Genomic DNA, 24,779 nt, shown 5'->3' with positions numbered 1-24,779 from the left:
GGAGTGGGAAATGAGATCCCAATAACTAGAGAATTGAGAAATCTCATCATAACAATGAAGAAAAAGAAAAGGAGAGGGGGAAACTAGACACATGAGAAAAACAGACATGAACTATGAGTCTGGAAGTTTAAGGGAGGGATGATCAACATAAAAACAGTAGGTTCGCTGGTAGTAGCCTTGAGTTACAAAGCAGTTGGGAAATTAACACCCTGCAATAGAGCCTAATATAATAGGCTGCCCATAACCAAGCATGCTTGGGATCTCAAGGCCTTCCTCTCCATGTGACTTTTCCCTACTTGGTATCTCCAAGTCGCTCCTATTTGGAATGACACCTACTGTCCCTTCTTCTGCAAGAAATGATATAGACTGGTCCATGCCTCCTCCTTCAGTGCCAATATAACGCTCGCTCTTCGCGCAGATTTCCGCAAGTTCCACCTGGAAAGGTAAAAATTGATTTGTACTGTGAATAATCAAAATCTACTTCTCATCCATTACTTATTCCAGGCATGACAAATAGGTTTGAATTCTGGTGCCAACTCTGATTAATTAAGAGTAGCTGCCTAGAGCATTGCATTAACAAGGGCTCCAGACTACCATTGAACCTGATAGGAAAATACACCAAGATCAATTAACAATGTCTGCTATGGGTATGGAATAAGATATGATTGTGCATGACATGTTTTTTCTATCCCTACCTGCCTCCCTGGGGTAGGCAGTTTCTCCCCTCTTTCTATTTACTCTATCCCTATCTAGACTAGTATCCCTGAAAATCTCATATAGGCATTAATTCATTTTTGCCTCAGCTTCTTTTGTCTCCCAACAATGGACTATTCCATAGTCTACCCACAGCCAATGGGATCATTTGCCTTTATTTTCCCATCCAGAAGTATTGCAGTCCATTTGGCATTCCCATTAAATGTAATAATCAGAACTAGAGTCATCTCACCAAGATACATCTTCCTCCAACCAAGATGAAGGGGCCTAATAGAGGAATGCAGGTATAATCCTAACTGAAAATCTCAAAAATATCTAAGTATCTTAATTGCTTCCTATTGATTAAGAAGTAAGTCCAAACTCTTCAACCTATATTTCAAAGCCTTCTAAAATCTGGGACCAATTTGCATATGAAATTGTATTATCTACCCCTCTTATCCAGCTAGGTTTGTCTCCTTGACCATCTCACAAATGTTTATGCAACCTGGTATTACTTCCTGGTCTTCTCCCATATATGAATCCTATTACTAGTCAATATCCAGTTTATTGGCTACCTACTATTGGCAAATGGCTGACCACTCAAATCTTTCCCCATCATGAGGTCTTCCTCAAATATTATTCCCACTGTAGCCTCCCCTTTTTTCTGAGCTCCTACAGCACTTATATCGATACCTAGTATCATTTGTTTACTCATACTATTTATTCATTCAGTTTTTCTTTTTTCTAAGACTTGATTCAGGCCCTTATTTCTCACCTGTTCTACCAGAAGATGTTCCTAGAGTAATCATTTTGAAACACTGATATAATCATCATTTTCCTACTTAGTTCGTAGTACCTTAACATTCATACTTCTCAGCATGGTACACAAGATCTTTAATGACTTAACCCTTGCTCATTTCTCCAGCCTGCTCTCCCACTACACTACAGTAATCCTTAAGCTCCAACATTCAGGAACACTAAACAAATGCTGTTCTTTACCACCCCCAGGCTCTTTCATGTCTCATTGACTTTACAGGTACGATTTTTCTGTCCTCCTTGCTCAATGCTCCTTCTCCCCAGCATCCCCTACTACCGTGTTTCCCCAAAAATAAGACCTACCCATAAAATAAGCCATAGCAGGATTTCTAAGCATTTGCGCAATATAAGCCCTACCGCGAAAATAAGACCTAGTGATGGGCGTGGCTATGCAGCGCATCTGCACAACCCGTGCATTTTGTCCGCAGAGTGGTATATTTGAATAAATGTAGATTGTTGTACCGTACTTAAAAAAAGAAAAAAATCCCCTGAAAATAAGCCCTAGGGTGTCTTCTTGAGGAAAAATAAATATAAGACCCTGTCTTATTTTTGGGGAAACACAGTAATCAACAACTCAGGCATCACCTTCCCCTGAAATCTGTACTACCACCCAAGCGTACACATACCACATAACCCTTCCTGTACACTCTCTGTTTATGGCTCTATTATCATTTATTGACGTGTGTGTGTGCCTGTGTGTATGTTTCAGACAGGTTCTTGCTGTGGTGCCCAGGCTGGCCTTAAATTCCTAGGCTCAAGTGATTCTCCCACTTGAGCCTCCTAGGACCATGCACCACAGCTATGCACCACTGCGCCTGGCTACTGAACCACACTTTAAGTGTGGGTTTACTTGTCTCTTTATTTACCAGTCTATGAGAGCTCATGTAGCACCAAGACCAGAGTCCACTTAACTAATATGAGCTGAATCACAGTGCTTCTTATTGTCTTTTAATTGTGTCATGTTTCCATCACATCGGTTTTCCCCAGAAAATTGTGAGTCTTATAAGAGATGAATATAGTACGGTGTTTCTTTTGTGTCCCCTACTTGACACAATGCCAAGCATGCAGTAAATACTCAAGAAACACCTGCTGCTTTCATTTTGTGAGACTAGCTGCCCAAATACCATCCCACAGACTCTGCAAGTGTCATATTCCTTGTTGGTCATGTGGATTCACCAACATTAACTTTGCCTTGTGACACAAGGTAAACTTGGGATTTTGACATAATGGGCATTATGCGTGGCCTGCTGACACACAGAGCCAGCGATCCATCCATAATAGGCACATTAAAAATAAATTGGTGCCGGGCGTGGTGGCTCACGCCTGTAATCCTAGCACTTTGGGAGGCCGAGGCGGGCAGACTGCTCAAGGTCAGGAGTTCGAAACCAGCCTGAGCGAGACCCCGTCTCTACCAAAAATAGAAATAAATTAATTGACTAACTAAAAATATATATACAAAAAATTAGCCGGGCATGGTGGTGCATGCCTGTAGTCCCAGCTACTCGGGAGGCTGAGGCAGTAGGATCGCTGAGCCCCGGAGATTGAGGTTGCTGTGAGCCAGGCTGACACCATGGCACTCACTCTAGGCTGGGCAACAAAGTGAGACTCTGTCTCAAAAATAAATAAATAAATAAATAAATTGGTAACCAAAAGGTCAAAACACTTGGATTTAAAATGTAGAGAAACAACATACCCAGATGAAGCGGTACATTCAGCATTCAGTGAGAAATGATGAGACATGGATACCTGCCTAACAGTGACCCTGAGCCAATGTAAAATGTCACCTCCCCATCAATAGCAATATCAGCCACATTTACTGAGTACCAGTATGTGCTAAGTATGCTAAGTACCCGGCATTATCTCTTTTATGAGCATTATCTCTTTTAAACCTCCACACAGTGCTCTGTTGTCCCCCCTATACAGATGAAAATGGGGTTCAGAGATACATAACTGGAAGTGGAGGGGCAGGATTTGAACCTCATTTATCTAACACCAAAGCCTCTCTTCTTTTCACACTGGACTGCAATTGCTCCCCACAAAATGGAGATAATGGAACTTATTTTTCACTACTTCAAAGGAATGCAAAAAGACAAATGAGATTCATCAGAATTTAAGTATTCTCCCTCTGAAGGAGAAAGAAACCATAACATTGAGATGTTTATACATATTAATTGTTTCTTAAAATTTTCTTGATGTGTGGCAATAATGATATACTTTAATAGAAAGAAGATGTTAAAATTTTTTTTTTGAGACAGAATCTCACTTTGTTGCCCAGGCTAGAGTGCCATGGAGTCAGCCTAGCTCACAGCAACCTCAAATCATGGGCTCAAGCCATCCTCCTGCCTCAGCCTCCCAGGTAGCTGGGACTACAGGCATGCACCACCATGCCTGGCTAATTTTTTCTATATGTTTTTAGTTGGCCAATTAATTTCTTTGTATTTTTAGTAGAGACGAGGTCTCACTCTTGCTCAGGCTGGTTTCTAACTCCTGACCTCAAGTGATCCTCCTGCCTCAGCCTCCCAGAGTGCTAGGATTACAGGCGTGAGCCACCACACCACACCTGGCCCCAGAAGATGTTAATTTTTAAGATGATCTATCTGGACAGAATCTGGAAGGACTCCAGCATTTTTGAATTCAGAGGGACCCTCAGAAGTCCCCAGCATCTTGTGTGAAGGAGAGTCTACCTGCTGCGCAAGGGATATCTTTACGCCTTATTGCTACCTCTTATGCTAAATTCTGACACGTGGATTCCATGACGGGACAGGGGCAGAAAACAAAGAAAATGAAGATAAGAAAGTTGAAAGAAAGGATGGCTCAATTTACAGGCCCCCTGAATGCAAGAGGAATTTAAAAGTAAATACAGTGGACAGGAACCAGTACCAAAAGCCTCCAAATCAAGTTCAAGCCCTAACTCTGTTGCCTACTAACTCTGTGACCTAGATAGATTGCTTAACTTTTCTGAGTTTCCATTTCTTGACATAATATTAATAATAATAATAGGTTTTATGGAGCTTTCACTGTGTGCTAGAGACTATTCTAAATGCTTTGCCTAAATTATTTACTTTTCATACAACCCTATAAAATAGATACCTTTCCATTTTACAGATTAGGAAACTGAGTGGGTTTATTAGTTGAGACTAGGCAAGTAATTACTAAAGATAAAATTCAAATTTGAATTCTCTAACTCCAGCACTCATACTTGTAAGCACCATGCTATGTTACCTCCCATCCATAATAATATAGAGGAAAAATATCCACATCCTTAGCCATGGAATTATTGTGACCATCCAATGAATGAAATGAAGCATCTCAAATAAAAGCAACATGGACAGTGCTCTCAAGCACTATACAAATGTTAATTTTGTTATATTTATGTAATAAGTAAGGAATCATTTGATTTATACAAGAAAGCTGCCAAGTTTCAAGTCAAATGTAAAGACAACTTATAATTATTCTAGAAGCATTGTTAAGTGTTCAGGGAAAGAGAAAATTGAAAAGATTTTGGATGTCCCTAGAAGAGCCATTAAACATTAAGAAATAATGAAGCCTGAAGCAAACAGGAAAGTGGGTGCCCCATTAAAAGCATTTTGGTCTACTTAAGGGAGTAGGGGAATCCTTGCCCACAAAACAAAACATGCCTGCAGTGAAAAATTATTTCATCTAGTGAAAAAACTGCTAGCCCACCAGCTGGTTTGCTCAGTGGCCAAGCCCTTCTTCACCCCAGTACTAAAAGCAAAAAGATCAAATCCTACAAATCCTAAATGGTTACTATGAGATGTGTAGAAACTAGAAATGCACATAAAAAAAAATCCTATTTAAAGAAAAAAACTTGCATTCTTCTGACAGTAGTCAAAAATTAGGGAGATAGCCTACGCCAGAGATGGCATGACCTGAATTCAGAGGACTATTAATGGACGTGAAGGAGCTCAGGAAATTTGTCCCCAAAATATGAGTCCTTGGTATAAAGAGTATCTTGAATTAAAGGCCCTTAGAGACCAACAGGTCTTGGAAGGGGTTGGCTTTCCCTCTTTCTTCATAAAAAACCAGACCCATCAAAAAGAAAAATCCAATGTGAGGAAGACATTTGAGTCTACCCAGCTTTTTCAGTCCTTTGGGACACTGGAAATGGAACCATAAAGTGTCCTCCAAGAACTCTAAGAATTATAATCAGAGTGACTTGCAAAGGCACTAAATCAATACTCCATACCTACTTAAGTTATGTAAAATCTCAATACATTTCAATATGATAAGAAGGGGCTGTCAAAAACACATTATCAAAAGTGTATGGAAAAGAAGCCTATTGAAAGCTAACTTAAAGGAAAGATCAAAATGAATTCAGGAACCCAATTCCATTTAGCAAAGAACAAAGTCATCTTTCTACTTGATGGCTGAGGGATTCTGAAGCTGTCCCACCTCTCCCCACATCACAAACACACACACGACCTGAAAACCCTCAAGACTCTAACCAAGAAAGGGTTCACACTGCTCCCCACCAATGTATTTTCCTCTGCTCTTACCACCTGGGCTCTTCAAGAACCCCAGGTACCACCAAACTAGTCATGTGTGACATTTGGTTCTCTATCCCTTCCTTAAAAATACCAATGTCTGAGAATCACTAAGGAAGACAATTTGTATAAGAAACTTTCCCATATTTGGAGCCAACAAGCTAGTATCTATTCTGACTTCTGCCTCGGAACAGTTAGGAGAAACCTGATGCTATTCATAGATCTTCTTTCAAAGATCCTGAAGATAGTTAATGAGGCTAGTTTAGCCCTTTGTGTGGTTCTCTTGAAGCAGCTTGAGAAGGAACCAAAAGTCATGTAGTCTCCCTAAATTAAACAACTTGCCCACCTGCTGGCCAGTGGTGTTCTAGGTAAGAGGAGAAATAACAGGGTTAGATTTAATAGTCATGGAGAAGGGCCAACAATGATTCATAGATGTGTTGCCTAAAGCTAAACCTAAATATTTACGAAAACAATAATAATACAAAGACTCAAGATATTAATACAGTGAACTCTTTTTGTTTAGCAGTTTTACTAATGAAATTGTTGAAAGGAGAATTACATAGGAAAGAATGTTGATCTCTTTAAATTAGTTAACCACACCTGTGGGAAGCCTAACTATTCAGAAGAGAAGACCCTAACCAAGCCAGAATTATACTGCTATTGTCAGCCATTGTAAGTACAAGTTGAGAGAAAGGAAGGAAATACACAGTACAGTCCCATTCATTCTTTCAACAATTGTTTAAATAGTGTCCTACAGATAAGTGAATAGGCCAGTGTCTGCCCCCATGAAACTCACAATATTGATATTGTCTTCAGGTGAACAAGTCTTTCAAAAGAAAATGTAAAAGTAGTGTGCCAAACAGCTTCTGTTTGCCCCCCGCAGAGCTGCTGACCACCTACCTTCATCCTGCTATCTGCCCCCAGAAGGCTGCCCAGGATGAACTATCATCATGCACCCCATAATGAAGTTTCAGTCGATGACAGATTGCCTATACAATGGTGGCCCCATAAGATGAAAATGGAGCTCAAAAATTCCTATCACCTAGTGATGCTGTAGCAGTCATGATGTCATAGCACAATGTGTTACCCATGTTTGTGGTGATGCTGTTTTAAGCAAACCTACTGTGCTGTCAGTTGTATAAAATACACACAGCACATAACAATTGTATAGCACATGACAATTGTACACGGTACTTGACAATGACAATAAACTATGTAAGTGATTTGTGTATCTACTATACTACATATTACTTCTGAGTATACATCTTCTACTTATAAAAAAAAAAAAGTTAACTGTAAAACAGCCTCAGGCAGGTCCTTCAGGAGGTATTCCAGAAGCTCCATGAATGTTATTGCCCCTGAAGACCTTCCCATGGGACAAGATGTGGAGGTGGAAGACAGTGATATTGATGATCCTGACCTGTGTAGACCTAGTGCAGGCTAATGTGTGTGTTTGTATCTAAGTCTTAAACAGAAATTTTAAAAAAAAGAAATTCAAGGAATGAAAATCTGGAAAAAGTGACGGCAATCAGATATTTATTTTCCAAAGGGTAAGTTTTCTTGGTCAGCTTTTTTTGCCTTATGGCGTACTCTGTCCTGGGGTTTTAATTTGTAATAAGATTGTCTGTTCAAGAAAGTGAATATTGGGCCTCAGCACTTCTTTTGGCGCTCCCAGAGTGTGTGGCATAGACCTTGGAACGTCTGTTCAAAAATGCTATGCAAGAGATCCAGTGAACCTGTCCCTGAGCTGCCCTACAGTAATGTTCCAGGCCTTCCCTTTTACTCACTGCTCACTCACACAGAGCAACTGCCAGTCCTGCAAGCTCCATTCCTGGTAAGTGCCCTATACAGGTGTATTTTTATCTTTTATACTGTATTTTTACTGTACCTTTTCTATGCTTAGATACACAAATACTTACCATTGTGTTATAGCTGCCTACCATATTCAGTAGAGCAACATGCTGTACAGGTTTGTAGCCTAGGAGCAATAGGCTAGACCATATGGCCCAGGTATATAGCAGGCTACACCATCGGGGTTTGTGTTAAGTGTACTCGATGATGTTCACACTGTGACAAAATCACCTAACAATGCATTTCTCAAACTATACCCCCATTGCTAAGCAACATGGGACTGTACATCAGCAGCCTCCTGTGCACTCTGCTTCCCACTGAGTTCTTCCAACAGAGGACTCTGGCAGGAAATGGGGAAGGGAAAGGGAGCGAAGTCAGGACTCTCCTGCCAAGGCATCTTCAGATCAAAGGGCAGCAACAACCCAGCTACAACTAGTCCTTGGTGTCCCCTACACCCACACCTTCGTAAATAGTCCCAGTGAAATAAAATGTCCTTTATTGTTGAGTGTGCCCATCTGTTTTCTGTTATAACCCTGACTGCTCTATTGAGATAAGATGAAAACATTAATGGCTCCTCTAACTTTACCTCAAATATTTTCTCTATTTTCTCCTCCTACAATTCTTCTCCACCCTAACTTTCAAAATATCTGGGTTCTCACCTGGGGCTATTTTCAAATTCTTCCCCAATTGGCAAATCTATTAGGTGGTAGCGCACAGCCAGGAAGGAGAAACTCTCCATGAAATATTAACAGTACCAAGGTAAATCTAAAAGAGACTGAAGTAGACTCACTTTGTTTTGTAACATGGCTGATGACCAAGTTCTAACTTGTAAACAATTTGGAGTGTTCTAAGGAGAAAAAAAAAAAAAATAGGACTGCTTTAATTTTAAAAAAGGAGAAGGCGGCTATTATGTCTTCTTCACATCTCTAACTCAAAGAGATGTAACTCAAAGGAATTAGTAACTTCTGCATTTTTTACTTCAAGAAAAGTTGCCTGAGGACAATGACAGCCAATTCCCAAAATAAGCACAGCAAATGCAACTGAGGGTCAGTTCCAGTAAGTAACATAGGAAAGAAAAAAGGAGTTCAAATATGAAAATGATCAGAAACTAAACAACAGTGAGGAGGTTTCTCAAAAGCAAATCTGAAAAGCCTGTTAAAATTGAGAACCACTACAGAGTTACATATTCAGCCCTCATAAGTATGTATCACCAACGAACAAAAGTGGACTTTTCCACCTGTGTACGCTGAGGAGAACATGATCTAATGAACCTGGACATGGCCAGTAGTTGGGACATGTGGCTATACAATAGCTGAAGTGCCCAGCGAGGGCAAAAGCACAGTCTTCAAAGTCAACAAACGGAGATAAGGACCACCCTCCTAGCCTAACTGACCTGCATCCCAGTCGTGGAGGGACCCAGATTCTGAGAAGAGGCCTTCAACAACAAGGTAAGAAAGAGCACAGTATTTTATATGAAACACTTTGGGATACTTAGTAGATGGTAATGTACAAGTTTGATGTTTCTCCAAACGATGACCCTGGACGTACAAATGTGTGCGGTAAAACTGTTAAAATGGTAACATGAATCTAAGAGGACATAATGAAATGCAAAGGGAGAAAAGAGTACAATACACTCTTTGCTACTCCAGGTACGGCCTCCAGATACAGCATTGGTGTCACCTGGTAAATGGCCAGAGGTGCACAACCTCAAGCCCCACTCCAGACCTGCTGAATCAGAATCAGTAGCTTAACAAGATCCCCAGGTGATTTTTATGTACAATAAATTTGAAACAGTCCTTTAAATGATTCCATACACTATGAGTCTTTCCCAATAAATTAGGCAGACAGGGAAGATTCATAATAAGAAAGGCAAGAAAGCTAACACATGTTAAATATCTTATAAGCTAGGCACTATGCAGGGTATTTTATATGTGTTATTTAATTTCCAAAACAACCCTGAAAGTTAAAACTATAATTGCCATTTCAGAGAGAAGGACATTGAGTTTCAAAAAGGTCAATAAACTAACCTAAGTCAAGATTCAAAGCCAGGTAGGCCTGGCTCCACAGTTCACTGGGGTACTTTGTCATTCTGCTTTAGGAAACAGAGGCTATGCCCAGAAGGGGACCCCAGTGAGCAGATGGCGCATGATTTATGTGTACCCAAACTGAAACTCCCTCTCATTAGATGAACAATGAAGTTGACCATGAGGTCTAAGATGCAGACATTTCTGAGCCATCATAATTTCCCTCCATTTTCTCCTCAGGTTAAAAAAAAATCCATCTCCCTGGATGGTTTGAGGCTTGAGGTGCTTTGTTGTTACCCATCCCCAAACATAATCCCCATACACCTCCCTCCCCACCCTTCCTCTCAAAGAACCCAACGTCCTTCCTTGTCCCACAAGCCAGAGTGGTATCAATATAAGACTGATATCTTGGTGTGATTTCTGCATCCTGATAATAATAATGGCAGCTAACACATTAACTCAGACACTGTTCTAAGCATGTTTCATGTTCTAACCTCAAAGCCATGAGGTAAGTTTTCATCATTCAATGAATTTTATAATGAAGAAACCAAAGCATAGAGAGGTTAATAAGTAAATAGCCCAAGATCACTCAGCTAGTAAGTGGCGAAGTCAGGATTTAAACCCAGAGTCTTGGCTTTTTTTTTTCTTTTTTTTTGAGACAGAGTCTCACTTTGTTGCTCAGGCTAGAGTGAGTGCCATGGCGTCAGCCTAGCTCACAGCAACCTCAAACTCCTGGGCTCAAGCAATCCTGCTGTCTCAGCCTCCCGAGTAGCTGCGACTACAGGCATGTGCCACCATACCCGGCTAATTTTTTGTGTATATTTTTAGTTGGCCAATTAATTTCTTTCTATTTATAGTAGAGACAGGGTCTCGCTCTTGCTCAGGCTGGTGTCGAACTCCTGATCTTGAGCGATCCTCCTGCCTTGGCCTCCCAGAGTGCTAGGATTACAGACATGAGCCACCGCGCCCGGCCTTGGCTTATGCTTTTAAACACAATACTTTAATATACTTTAATCCCTCGGAGGAGAAGGGTTCGAGCGGAAACCCAAAATCCAGGAGCTCCCAAAGCCTTCCCTGCTTATTTCACTGGCACAATTAACTGAATCCCTTTCCTTGTTTAAATTCTAAAAGGAGTAGGCAGCAAAGACTTATTAAGATTACTATTATTGTCAAGAGGGGAGGTGGGGAGGGAAAATTGGGGGAAAAAAGAAAGAAGAAGAAGATTTTGTGGAAAGACAGCAGGAGGCTGAAGCCAGGCCAGATTGATGGAATCAGACAAGACCCAAGTCACTGATACTAAATGCCAACAGGGCCTCCAATGCCTGTGGTAACGGCTGGTGTCGCTCCCTTGGCTGGCAGACCGCTTATTTTGGCTCCGACCTTCCAAAAGCACTAAATAATGATGATAATAATGGATAGGTGGCAGGCCCACAATTTCTGTGGTTTGGCAAGTGTGTCTAGGAATTGCACCTCCCTTCCCATGGTCACAGGGCCCCTCCCACTCCCTGAGGGAAAGATCCTCAAACTGAGTTTTGAGCAATACATGCCCTAGAGATCCAAACTGCAGGAACTCTGAGTGTAAACCAATCTGGACTCCCCAGGAGAAGGAAAAGAAGAGAGGGGGCATTAGATAATTAATTATTGTTTTCCCCCCAGCATAATAATAATTGTAAGAATTAATACCTGTCAATTTTCCAAATATGGATCTGATCATGTAGATATAGACACGAACCAAAGACAAAAAATAACTTCCATGAATCATTATCTAACCAAATATGTAATTTGGTATACACATTTGCCTGGGGGAAAGAATTCTATGTATACAACAGTCAATCCACAAAGACTTTGAAATGAAGTAGGAAGAATCATCAGGGTCAGGAAATGGTGAGGGTGCTCCAAGAGTTGTTACACAAAATACTGAGAGCTGTGTTCAAATGTTATGCCGAGAACATTCACTGAAGGTCATTATAAGAAACAGTTATGTGGACACCACTTTTGTATTTCTTGTCAGACTGTTGCAGAGGTCATTTTCATTATGTTTTTTATGCTCTAAAGAATCCATGTGAGGGCCAGGTGTGGTGGCTCATGCCTGTAATCCTAGCACTCTGGGAGACCCAGGCAGGTGGATCGCTCAAGGTCAGGAGTTCGAAACCAGCCTGAGCAAGAGTGAGACCCCCGTCTCTACTAAAAATAGAAAGAAATGAATTGGCCAACTAAAAATATATATAGAAAAAGTTAGCCGGGCATGGTGGTGCATGCCTGTAGTCCCAGCTACTCGGGAAGCTGAGGCAGGAGGATTGCTTGAGCCCAGGAGTTTGAGGTTGCTGTGAGCTAGGCTGATGCCATGGCACTCCAGCCCGGGCAACACAGTGAGACTCTGTCTCAAAAAAAAAAAAGAAAAAAAGGAATCCATGTGAGAAATGCATTTCAGAATTTAGCAGGGAAAACAATGCCTGTTCTGAAAAACTGGAATGATTCTTCCATTCTGATCATGAGACTGGGAGTGAGGGGAATATAGCTTTTCCAACATTTGTAGCTGATAAGCTAGTATCTATTCTGATTTCTGCTCTCTGGACAGTTAGGAGAAACTGTTCCAGCAGGTGTGAACAGCTCTTGGCTGAAGAAATCCCAAGTGGCACGCGTAGAGTTGGAGGGTCAGCTTTATCTCGCCGGCTGGCTCAGAGAGGCATATTTGCCACCAAACTCTGAGCACTCCTTTTTCATTTTCTTTTAGTTTTATACCTTTTTGGGGGTTACAGTTAGCCAATGGCAAATTTTCACAAAAGTCACCTCATTTACATAGTAGTCAGCCAATCAGAAGTATGTCCCAAAAGTTAATTCATTTACATAGTAGTCAGCCAATCAGAAGTATATCCCAAAAGTTACTTCATTTACATGGTAGTCAACCAATCAGAAGTATGACCCCAAATCACCTCATTAGCTATGAGTATTAGTAGCTGCTCAATTTAGGAGCAGGATAAGTGAAACAGGAAGGTTTTGATGGAATGCCCTGACAAAACCTGACATTATTCATAGACCTTCTTTTAAAGATACTGAAGGTAGTTAATGAGGCTAGTTTAGCCCTTTGTGTGGTTCTCTTGAAACAGGAGGGAAGGAATCAAAAGGCATATGGGCTCCCTAATTAAACAGTTTAACATCTACTTACCATAATAGCCTGCCTTCACCCTCCTGCAATCTGGCAGGCCCCTCCCTGCACTGCTCAATATACCCTATGAAAGGGCAGCTCAGGGACAGAGTCATTGGCTCTCTTCTTATACAGCATTTTTGAACATATATTCCAAGGTCTATGCCACTCACTGTGGGAGAACCAAAAGAAGTGCTGAGATCCAATATCCACGTTCTTGAACAGACCATCTTACTACAGATTACAGCCCAACGACAGTCTAATCCATAAGGCAAAAAAAGCTGAACAAGAAAACTTATCCTTTGGAAAATAAATTTCTGAATGCAGTCGCTTTCTCCAGATTTTCATTCCTTGTTGACTTCCTATACATGGTCATTACTGACACTCCCCCAAATAATCAATGTTATAAATACTATGTTCAACAAAATACTAAGTGAAAATAGAAACAATATTGCAAATGATGTGCCATAATCACTCTCCTGGATGTAAATATAGAAAAGCCAGATAATGGTGTAGCAAACTATTGGTAGACTGGCTTGTCAAGAAAAAAAATGCCAAAGTCTGTAAAACAATTTTAAAGAGATTTACTAGAAGCCAAATTTGAGGACCATGACCCGGAGGAGCCACACCCAGGAAGCCTTGAGCAAGTGGACTCGCTGTGGCTGAGTTACAGTTTGGTTTTATACATTTCAGGGAGACAGGGGTTACAGGTAAAGTCATAAATCAATACATGGGAGGCATACATTGGTTTGGCCCCAAAAGGTGGACCATGTCGAAGGGGGAGGAGGCTTACAGGTTATAGGTGGGTTTGAAGATTCTTTGGCTTGTAATTGGTTAAAGACATGAAGCTTTTTCTAAAGGCTTAGAAAGTTTTAATTTAGGAGTTGTTTATCAGAGATAAGCCACCTGACATATATTTATTGTGTAAATTGAGGACCTGTAGGTTTGTCTGGACTACCCTTAGGCCTGTTAATGGCTTACAAAGGATGTCCCCAAGAAGGGAGGGGGGCATGATAAGGCCCCCCCCTCCTTTCTCCTGACCTCCTTTCTCCTGTCTGGCAATTTAGTTTTAGGATATTTCTTTGGCCACAAGGGGGTCCATTCAGTCAGCTGGTGGGGATGGGGGTGGGGTTGGGGGGAGTGGGGATGGTGAGCCCTAAAATTTTATTTTAGTTCACAGGCTCAAAGGATGGAGAAATAATTTCTAATGGAACAGGAACTAATCTAGACCAGGAGATGTGCCCACTTGGTAACATAATTTGTTACAAAACACATCCATTTTATACACTGCCAATACATGGAACAAGAGACTCTAATTGTCTAAATGGAGCTAGTAGGAGAGAAAAGGAAGATGATCATTTCCAAGAGATACCAGTAAGGACACAGGGCGAATGATGGGCTTGACAGCAGCCAGCAATAGCTGCCGCTCTCCCCACGCCACCTGTGCCTTCGACTGCAGCTCTGCTCCCTTCCCCTCTTCACCTCATGATTCTTTCCTTCCTCTTCTTTGGGAGGATTTATTACTTATTTCGACAGCTGAAGTTTTAGCTCTGCAAAGCACTGTACGATACTCAGCATTTTATGTCGACATACGACATGACTATAAAAAAATAAGTAATTTTTGTCTGATACCTCCTACTCAGCTTTCACACCTCAACTAATTCCATGAAGCCTTTCCCAAAAACAATCCCTCCCTGTATAAATTAGCTTTTCTCCCTATTTTCTCTCTTGTAGTCTGTTTCCTTTGTAGCATTTATCACAATCTGTGTACAGACATTTGTGTATGTTTGTTTAATATTGGTCCTCTCCCATTAGTCTAAGCTCCATAAGGGGAGGAGGCATTCAGTTTACTTCTGTATCTCTAATACCTATTTGTTGATAAACAAATGTTGAATAAATGAATGAGCAAATGAATATACAATGTCAACTTCCCATTTTCCTACTAATCTACCATATTCAGAGATAAAAAGCTGCCCTAATAAATCAATATGTAAAAATATTAAAATTCTGGTACTATTTACTACTCAGTCCTTATATAACATTGGCACACCTAGGAGAGTGAAATATCACTTTCTTTTGTTTCATGTAGAGTTGTATAATAGACAGCCCAATCTTAGTTCTTCCTTATACTTTTTGTGTGCTGAGATACATACAAATAATAATAATCATCATCATCCAGAAAAATCAATGCTCGGCCTTTTGGCCAAGATCAAGTACAGTAATAATCCCCAAAACTCATTATAGTCAGTATTTTGCAGCTTCCTTCTTTGATACAAATATGAAACAGGTAAGCATTTTACTTTTCCATTTTTCTGATTTATTCTTAGAAATAACTATCAAAATATTTATAATGTGAATAACATGAAAAGAAGGAAAACAAAGGACTAGAAAAATCTACCGAAATAAAATAACACATTATGGCATTATGTGTAGAAGAAAAAGGGATTAAGTGATAAAAACACCCAAGACACTCCCAAATAGAAGGTTTCCCAGTATGTTACCAGCAACTCCCTTCTGCCACTATTGAAGGGATTGGTGTTCCCCCTTCTTGGACTCAGATCCTGGAGACAGAAGATCTTAACAGAGATTCTTTGCTTGACAAAACTTTAGTCAGCCCCCAGAACCACCTTCCAGGCCTATCTGTTCACTTCCTTGTCAAATCCAGTTTTAGCAAAAACCCTGCTAAGTCAGTTTATCAAGAACCCCCCACCCTCAATATCTGATCACCTTTGATATCTGATCAGGTTCCTTATCCTCCACTATACCCCAGGTGAGGTCTGATCACCCCAGCCTGCCTCCAGCAAGAGTTCTAGGTGAGGCTAGAATCCCCATTACTCCTGCTTCCTCTTAGTAATTTTCCATTCATTGACCCTCACCCCGACCCAGCCTGCTCCTTGGCTGTACCTTCCCATATAGCCCATGCTATATTAAGAGTTGAGTCCAATCTCTTTCTTCCATTGCAAAATCCCATTGCAGTGGTCTCTGTATCTATCAGGATGGTCCTGAGGAAAGTCTGCCTTGCCATCCTTTAACAAGTATCATTGAATAATTCTTTTTTCTTTAACAACCTTTATCCCTTTACTTTGCTCCAATACCTCTCCTCCATAGTGGTTTTTAGCTCTTCCTCTCTTGTTCCTCCAAGGTCCCAGCCACTACTATCAGTTCCCTGAAATTAGTACATTTATAAAAATCACTGTAACAGACCCCTGTGAGTTGTATGCCTAGCCACCCTCACTCTATCTCTACTATTTTCTGGGGGCATAGACCTCTTTCTTCTCCTTCTCATCCCCAAGTATCACAAGATTATAACAACATGACTCTTGATTGCCAGATTCACACACTGTAATCCCCCATCTCCCACTCATCCAACCAAACACCCCACCCCAGTTCAGAGATCCAAGACTAGGTACCTGAGTGAAGGCACCAACCAGATTTCCTTTCTCAGGGAAATCTTCTCAAGTAGGAAAGAAAGAGTAAATTTTTCGAGATCTGGATCTATCCCATGTGATCAAAGAAGCTGTCAGAAGCTATGTTTCCTACAATGGGGACAAGAGAAGTAGAAGAAGCTGGTTGGAAGATTAAAAACAATGAAACAGACAAGCAAGGAAAGAGAGCAGGACAAGTTGAGAGAGGCAGTCTTAACAACATTCAGGTTTCTGGTTTCTGTATAGTCCTAAAACCAAGCTATATTACATTAGACTGTAAAATGGCCACAAATCTTTCGCTTCCCTATTTACATTCCCTTACAATGTGACTTTGCAGCTCTTCCCAACAAAAGATAAAATCTATTTCTCCACCCATTGAATCTGAGATATAACTTGCGTTGTGCAATTTGGACAGTGGCACATGAGACATACACAGAAACTTGAAAAGTACTTGTACATTGGAACTTGTCGTCTTGCTGTTCTTGGAAGCCTGAGGCCTTCATTTGAATAAGCCTGGGCTAGCCTGGTGGATGATGAGAGATGTGGACCAGTTGCTCCATCATCTCAGCTGACAACCACACAACCCAGAATCAGCGCTGCCTAGCTGACCATTAGCTGAAAGCAGACGTCTTAATAAACCCAGCCAAGACAAGCAGAATTATTGTCAAGCTGAACCGATTTAAATGGTTGTTGTTTCAAGCCACTAAGTTGTGAAAGGGCTTGTTACACAGCAAAAGCTAACTGATATATCCACCTTTGCACTTCAGGACACATAAAGCAAATATTCCTTTTTTAATTGAGCTGGCTTGAGTGGGCTATTTTTCCTCACTAGCAAGAATCTTAATAACTCACATTTGCATTTGAAATATTTTATCTTCACAGAAGCCCAAAGAATATTCAAACAATTTTAAACATTCCATTGAGTTAAAAAAAAAAATTGGAACTGGGGGAAGGGGCAAGATGGCGGACTAGAAGCAGCCTGTATGCACTGCTCTCAAGGAGAGGATTGAAAGTTGCAGGTGGATGCCCACCTGTAGATGGCTCATCATGGGAAGAGCATTGGAAAACACCAGAGAAGCCACATGGGACATTCAGAGTGAAGGAAAAGGTTACTGGGTGATTCATTCCACAAGATCGGAAGGTACCTGGGGGAGGAATTCATACATGGGGAAGGACAGGAACAGAGAGCCATGGGACACCACACTCCTGACTGCAGACACCGTGGCCAAGCTGTAAGGGAGCTCCCAATGCCACCATGGACCCCTGGTCTGATGAGGGAGCTGCTTGGAGTCTGTGCACTGACACTGCACTGTAGAGCCAGGGCTACGGATCTGGTGGCTACTATTCCTGGGTTCTTGCAACTGGTGCATTTTGAGCTCTCAGGTGCATAGCTCCAGGTCTACATGGGGCTCAGCTTTACTCCAGCTGCCTCCACATTGCCCCCACTGGGCCAGGGAAGGAGGAGGCAGAGCAGCAGCTCTCCCATGCTATGCCCTGTGACTGGGAACCTCCGCAAACCCCTCATTGCCACCCACCTCCACTGCTCCAACTCCACACTGTTGTCTGACCCTGCAGCCCCCCGCCCCATGCATCTTTTACCCTGCCTCCAGGCCAGGGCTCCACCCCTGAGATTTCACAGCAGCTACCTGGCTTGTTGCTCTGCCCCCTGAGGCTCCACCGCTACCCTAAGGCTCCACTACTGCCACTGGGCCCACAGCTCCACCCCCTGAAGCCCCAGCATTTCCCCCTGGGCCCCGAAGCTTTGTCTCTGGGGCTCTAGTACTCCCATCAGGCCCCAAATGTTCCAATCCTGAGTCTCCACCACTTCCACTGGAATTATGGCTGACTCCTGTGTCTCAGGGGCTACTACTAAGCCCCACAACATTGCCTTTGAGCTCTTGCACTGATGTCGGCTTCCTCAGCTCTGCCCCTAAGGCTCCTCCACTACTGCAGGACCCCATGATTCCTCCCACAAGGCTCCTCCCGAGGTTCCAACGCTGCCACCATCCTGGACAGGCTACAAGGCTCCCCCCTGCTCTTGAGCCCTGCAGCGCCACCCCCAAGATTCACACTGGCTGTTTGATGGGCACCTCCCACAGTCCAGCACTCTACCAGGGACCCATCAGCCTTGAGCCACTGGACCTGGTTTTAGCAAACCCTCACAGCCCAGACACCCATGACCACTGCCTAGATAGCCTCACCCAGCTGCCACTATCACCTCCATGGGGAGACCTGGGCAGAGCAATCCCCCACAACACCAGCCTCCATGGAGATGGTCTTGCCCAGCTGCCAACTCAAGGTTCCAACAATGACCTGGGGATCAACCCACCACTCCGCACAAAGATTATTCAGCACCAGCTTGAACTGTAACAATCACAGGGGAACAAACCAGAACAGTTGCACTACAGGCTCTCAGTGTGCACACCCTCCCCTGCCTGGTCAATCTTCCAGAGCAGGACACAAAACCACCATCTAGGGACCTCTCCTTTGCATTAAGTTGGAGAGTTCCCAGCAACGAACAGGTGCCCTAAAAATCTATCAGCCCTGAGTTGAGAGGAGAGGATTCAGATGAGAAGAAACTGGCAAAATAACCCTGGAAAAATGAAAATACAAAATAGTTTAACACCCCTGGGAGATCACAATGAATATACAGCAAGGGAAGCTAACCAAAGGGAAATTGTCAAAATGTCAGAAATGGAATTCAGAATATGAATGGAAAATAAGATAAATGAAATGGAGAGAGAGTTCAAAACCAATGAAAGAAGCCAAAAAATATTTCAGGACATAAATGAAAAAGTCACCAAACAGCTAAACAATATAAGAAATGATGTAATAGAACTTAAAGAAATGAGACATTTAAGAAATTTCAAAATACAGCAGAAAGGTTCAGCAACAGGCTAAACCAAGCAGAAGAAATAATCTCAGAACTTGAATATAAGGCTCTCGAATTAACCCAATCAAAGATGTAGAAAAGAGAATAAAGAAGAGAATATGGGACTATGTGAAGGAAACTAATATACAAATTATAGGTATCCCTGAGGAAAAAGAAGAAAAAGCAAAAAGCATGGAAAATATATTCTAGAGAATTATTGAGGAAAACTTCCCTGGTATTGCCACAGATTCAGATACCCACATACATCGAACACTAGGAAGATTAGTAAAAAATAGGACATCTCCAGGACACATAGTCATCAACTTGGCCAAAGTCAAATTGAAGGAGAAAATTTTACAAGCAGCAAGGTGAAAGCAACAATTAACCTACAAAGGAAAACCAATCAGGCTAATAACAGACTTTTCAGCAGAAACTTTATAAGCCAGAAGGAATTGGGGCCCCCTATTTAGTCTTCTTAAATAGCAACTTAAATAGCACAACCAGTTGTATCCTGCAAAATTTTTTGTATCCTGCAAAATTGTTTCACAAATGATGGAGAAATAAAGACTTTTCTAGACAAAAGAACACTAAGAGAATTTGTCACTACCAGACCTGCCTTATGGGAAATACTCAGAACTGTATTATACGTGGATCAGCACGATAGATACCCACCAGTGTAAAAACACTCCAAAATTAAAGTTCACAGCTGTTATAAAACAATAGCACAAGAGGGAAATAAAACAATAAAGTATTAACCAACATGATGAACAGAACAGCAACACACATATCAACACTTTGGACGTGAACAATCTAAATGCCCCATTAAAAGACACAGACTGGCTGAATGGATGAAAAAAACGCATCCCAAGTATCTGCTTTCTACAGGATACACATTTAACCCACAAGGACTCAGACAAATTCAAAATGAAGAGATGGAAAACAATATTCCACATAAATGGAAACCAAAAGAAACAGGTATAACCATTCTCATATCAGCTAAAATTGACTACAAATCAACAATGGTAAAAAAGAAAAAGATGATCATTATATAATGGTAAGAGAAGCAATTCAACAAGAAGATATAACAATCCTAAATAAATATGCACCTAACACAGGAGCTCCAGATTCATAAAGCAAATCCTCCTAGATCTAAACAAAGAGATAAACAGTAGCATCATAACTGCCAAGGACTTCAACATTGCATTGACAAAGCTGGACAGATCATTGAAGGAGAAAAATCAATAAAGAAACACTGTACACAAACAGGACTCTAGAACAAATGGATCTAACAGATATTTACAGAAGATTCTACCCCCAAACTACTGAATATATTAATATATTCTTCTCATCAGGATGTGGGATATTCCTCAATATGGATGATATCTTAGGTTATAAAATATATCTTAGCAAATTCAAAAATTGGAAATCCTACCATATATCTTTTCAAACCACAGTAGAATAAAACTAGAAATTAATTCCAAGAGAAACATTCAAATCTGTACAAAGTCATGGAAATTAAACAACTGACTGCTGAATGATCCTTAGGTCAATGATGAAATTGATACAGAAATCAAAAGATTCCTTGAACTGAACAAGAAAGGGGACATAAGCTATCAAAATCTATGGGATACAGGAAAAGCAGTCCTAAGGGGAAAATTTATAGCCTTAAAATGCCTACATCAAAAAGACAGATTAACAACCTAATGTCACATATCAAGGAAATAGAAAAGGAAGAGCAAACCAAACCCAAAGCCAGCAGAAGAAAAGAAATAACAAAGCTCAGGGCAGAACTAAACAAAATGTAAACCAAAAAACAATACAAAAGATCAATGAAACAAAAAGTTGCATCTATAAAAAGATAAACAAAATCAATAGACCTCTTGCTAGATTAACCAGTAATAGAAGAGAAAGGACCTAAATAAGCTCAATCAGAAATGAAAAAGGAGCTATTACAACTGATACCACAGAAACACAAAACATCATCTGTGGATACTATGAAAATCTCCATGCACGTAAACTGGAAAACATAGAGGAAACGGACAAATTTCTGGAAACATACAACCTCCCAAGACTCAATCAAGAAGAAATAGAACTCCTGAACAGACCAATAATGAGTAGTGAGACTGAAGCAGCAATAAAAATTCTTCCAACAACAGCAAAAGAAAAAAAACACTGGACCAGATGGATTCACAGTAAAATTCTACAATACCTACAAAAAAGAACTAGTACCTATCTTACAGAAATTATTCCATAAAATTGAGGAGGGAATCCTCCCTAACTTATTCTATAAAGCCAATATCACCTGGACACCAAAGACAGAAAAGGACATAACAAAAAAAGAAAACTATAGATCAATAGCCTTTATGAATATAGATGCAAAAATTCTCAAGAAAATACTAGCAAACCAAATCTGGTAACAAATCAAAAAAATAATCCACCATGACCAAGTGGATTTTATCCCAGGGATGCAAGGATGGTTCCACAAAACACAAATCAATAATTGTGATTCACCAAATAAACAGAAGCAAAAACAAAGACCATATGATCATCTCAATAGATGCAGAAATAGCATTTTTTAACAAAATCTAGCACCCTTTCATGATAAAAACCCTCAACAAACTAGGCATAGAATATATCTAAAATCTATAAAAGCCACATATGACGAACCCACAGCCAACATCATACTGGATGGGGAAAAGTTGAATGCATTCCCCCTAAGAACTGCAACAAGACAATGGTGCCCACTGTCACCACTTCTATTCGACATAGTACTGGAAGTCCTAGCCAACACAAAAAGACAAAATAAAGAAATAAAGGTTATCCAAATTAGGAAAGAGAAGGTCAAACTATTGCTTGGCACTGATAATATGACATTGGATCTAGAATCCCAAAGACTTAACCAAGAGAGTCCTAGAATTGATAAATTCAGCAAAGTCTAGGTTACAAAATCAATGTACACAAATCAGTAGCATTTCTATATACTATTAATAATAACAAGCTGAGAGTCAAATCCAAGACTGAATACCATTCATGATAGCTACAAAGAAAATAAAATACGTAGGAATATACTTCACCAAGAAGGTAAAAGATCTCTATAAGGAAAATTATAAAACACTGACTAAAGAAATAGCAGATGACACAAACAAATGAAAAAACATCTCATGCTCACCGATTGGTAGAATCAATATTTTTACAATGTCCATCCTACCCAAAGTGATTTATAGATTCAACACAATTCCCATCAAAATGCCAATGTCATATTTCACATATCAAGAAAAAATAATTCTAACTTCATCTGGAACCAAAAATAGCCGAAATACCCAAAGCAATCTTTATGCAAAAAGAAGAAATCCAGAGGCATCACATTACCTGACTTCAAATCATACTACAAGGATTATTAACCAAAACAGCATGGTACTGGTATAAAAGTAGAGACATAGACCAATGGAACAGAATAGAAAACCCAGATATGAAACCATCTACCTACAACCAACTGATCTTTGACAAAGCAGACAACAACATACACTGGAGAAAGGAAGTGCTATTCAATAAATGGTACTGGGAAAACTGGATAGACACATTCAGAAGAATGAAACAGGATCCCTACGCCTTGCCATATACAAACATTAATTAAAGATGGATTAAAGACTTAAATGTAAGGCATGAAATCTACAATTTCTAGAAGAAAACACAGAAAAAAACTCTTCTAAATGTTGGCTGAGGCAATAGATTTATGACTAAGATCCCAAAGGCAAATAGGACAACAAGAAAAATAAATAAATGGGACTTGGTTAAATTAAAAAATCTTCTGCACAGCAAAGGAACTAATTAACAGAGTTAATAGACAACCTACAGAATGGGAAAAAATATTCACAAACTATACATCCCATAAAGGGCTAATACCCAGAATCTACAAAGAACTCAAATCAGCAAGGAAAATGCAAACAACCCTTATTAAAAAGTGAGTAGGCCGGGCGCGGTGGCTCACGCCTGTAATCCTAGCTCTCTGGGAGGCCGAGGCGGGCGGATTGCTCAAGGTCAGGAGTTCAAAACCAGCCTGAGCAAGAGCGAGACCCCGTCTCTACTATAAATAGAAAGAAATTAATTGGCCAACTGATATATATATAAAAAAATTAGCCGGGCATGGTGGCGCATTCCTGTAGTCCCAGCTACTCGGGAGGCTGAGGCAGAAGGATCGCTCGAGCCCAGGAGTTTGAGGTTGCTGTGAGCTAGGCTGATGCCACGGCACTCACTCTAGCCTGGGCAACAAAGCGAGACTCTGTCTCAAAAAAAAAAAAAAAAAAAAAAGTGAGTAAAACACATGAACATAAGTTTTTCAAAAAAAGATAGACAAATAGACAAAAAACATATGAAGAAATGTTCAACATCACTAATCATCAGAGAAATGCAAATTAAAATCACAATGAGGTACCACCTTACCTCTGTCAGAATGGCCATTATTTAAAAGTCAAACACAATAAATGCTGGCATGGATGCAGAAAGAAAGGAAAGCTTATACACTATTGGTGGGACTGCAAATTAGTACCACCTCTAGGGAAAACAGCATAGAGATTCCTCAAAGAAATAAATGTAGACTTACAACTCAACCCAACAATCTCACTACTGGGTATCTACCCAAAGGAAAAGAAGTCATTTTATCAAAAAGAAACCTGCTGTGGAGTGTTTATTGTAGCACAATTCACAATTGCAAAGATGTGGAATCAACCTAAGTGCCCATCAATTCATGAGTGGATTAAGAAAATGTGGTGTAAATATATAGCATGGAGTAGTACTCAATCAGTAAAAAGGAATGAAATAATGTCTTTTGCATTAACTTGGTTGGAACTGGAGGAGACCATTATCTTAAGTGAAGTATCTCAGGAATGGAAAAACAAACACTACATGTACTCTCTAATAGTTACGAGCTAATTTATGGGCACACATGGGCACAAAGAGATATAAAGGTCATTGGAAATCAAGAAGAGGGGAGTAGGGAGGGGAGGCGTAAAAACCTACCTATCAGGTATAATGAACACTATTCAGGTGATAGGCACACTAAAAGCCCTGACTGAAACATTATAAAATGTATCCATGTAACAAAAACATTTGTACCCCCTTAATATTTTGAAATTTTAAAAATAGAACTATTTACACAATTGCATTTTATCCTTTCCCAGGCTCCATTATCAGCTCCTCTATAGCTTATCAATTTTTAGTATATATGTCCTGCCAAATAAGTACTTCATTACCTTTTCACAAAAATAGATTTATGATCTGACCCCTGCTTATTTCTTCTACCATAGATTCCTGCTATTTTCATCACCTCATCCATGATCCTGTCAAAATGAACTAATTTCAGCTGTCTGAGTATGCCACATTCTGCTATGCCTCCATATCTTTGCAAAAGCTCTTCCACCTGCATTCATTCAACAAACATTCATTAAGTGC

General features: G+C 40.4%; 1 protein-coding gene across 5 annotated transcripts in view; it reads right to left on the bottom strand.

Moving 5' to 3' along the window:
* The window catches only part of GALK2 (galactokinase 2), a 148,696-nt gene that overhangs the window by 52,970 nt on the left and 70,947 nt on the right, over nucleotides 1-24,779 (bottom strand). For all 5 annotated transcript variants that reach the window (XM_012763515.3, XM_012763514.2, XM_076004347.1 and 2 more), the window contains exon 6: nucleotides 337-435. In XM_012763515.3, the coding sequence (XP_012618969.1) occupies nucleotides 337-435 (99 nt within the window). The remainder of the gene's footprint in view (nucleotides 1-336; nucleotides 436-24,779) is intronic.

The sequence above is a fragment of the Microcebus murinus genome, chromosome 6 (genome assembly GCF_040939455.1).
Source record: "Microcebus murinus isolate Inina chromosome 6, M.murinus_Inina_mat1.0, whole genome shotgun sequence".
NCBI classification, from domain to species: domain Eukaryota; kingdom Metazoa; phylum Chordata; class Mammalia; order Primates; family Cheirogaleidae; genus Microcebus; species Microcebus murinus.
Note: the sequence above shows the minus strand (reverse complement) of the source record. Positions and strands in the feature narration are given on the sequence as shown.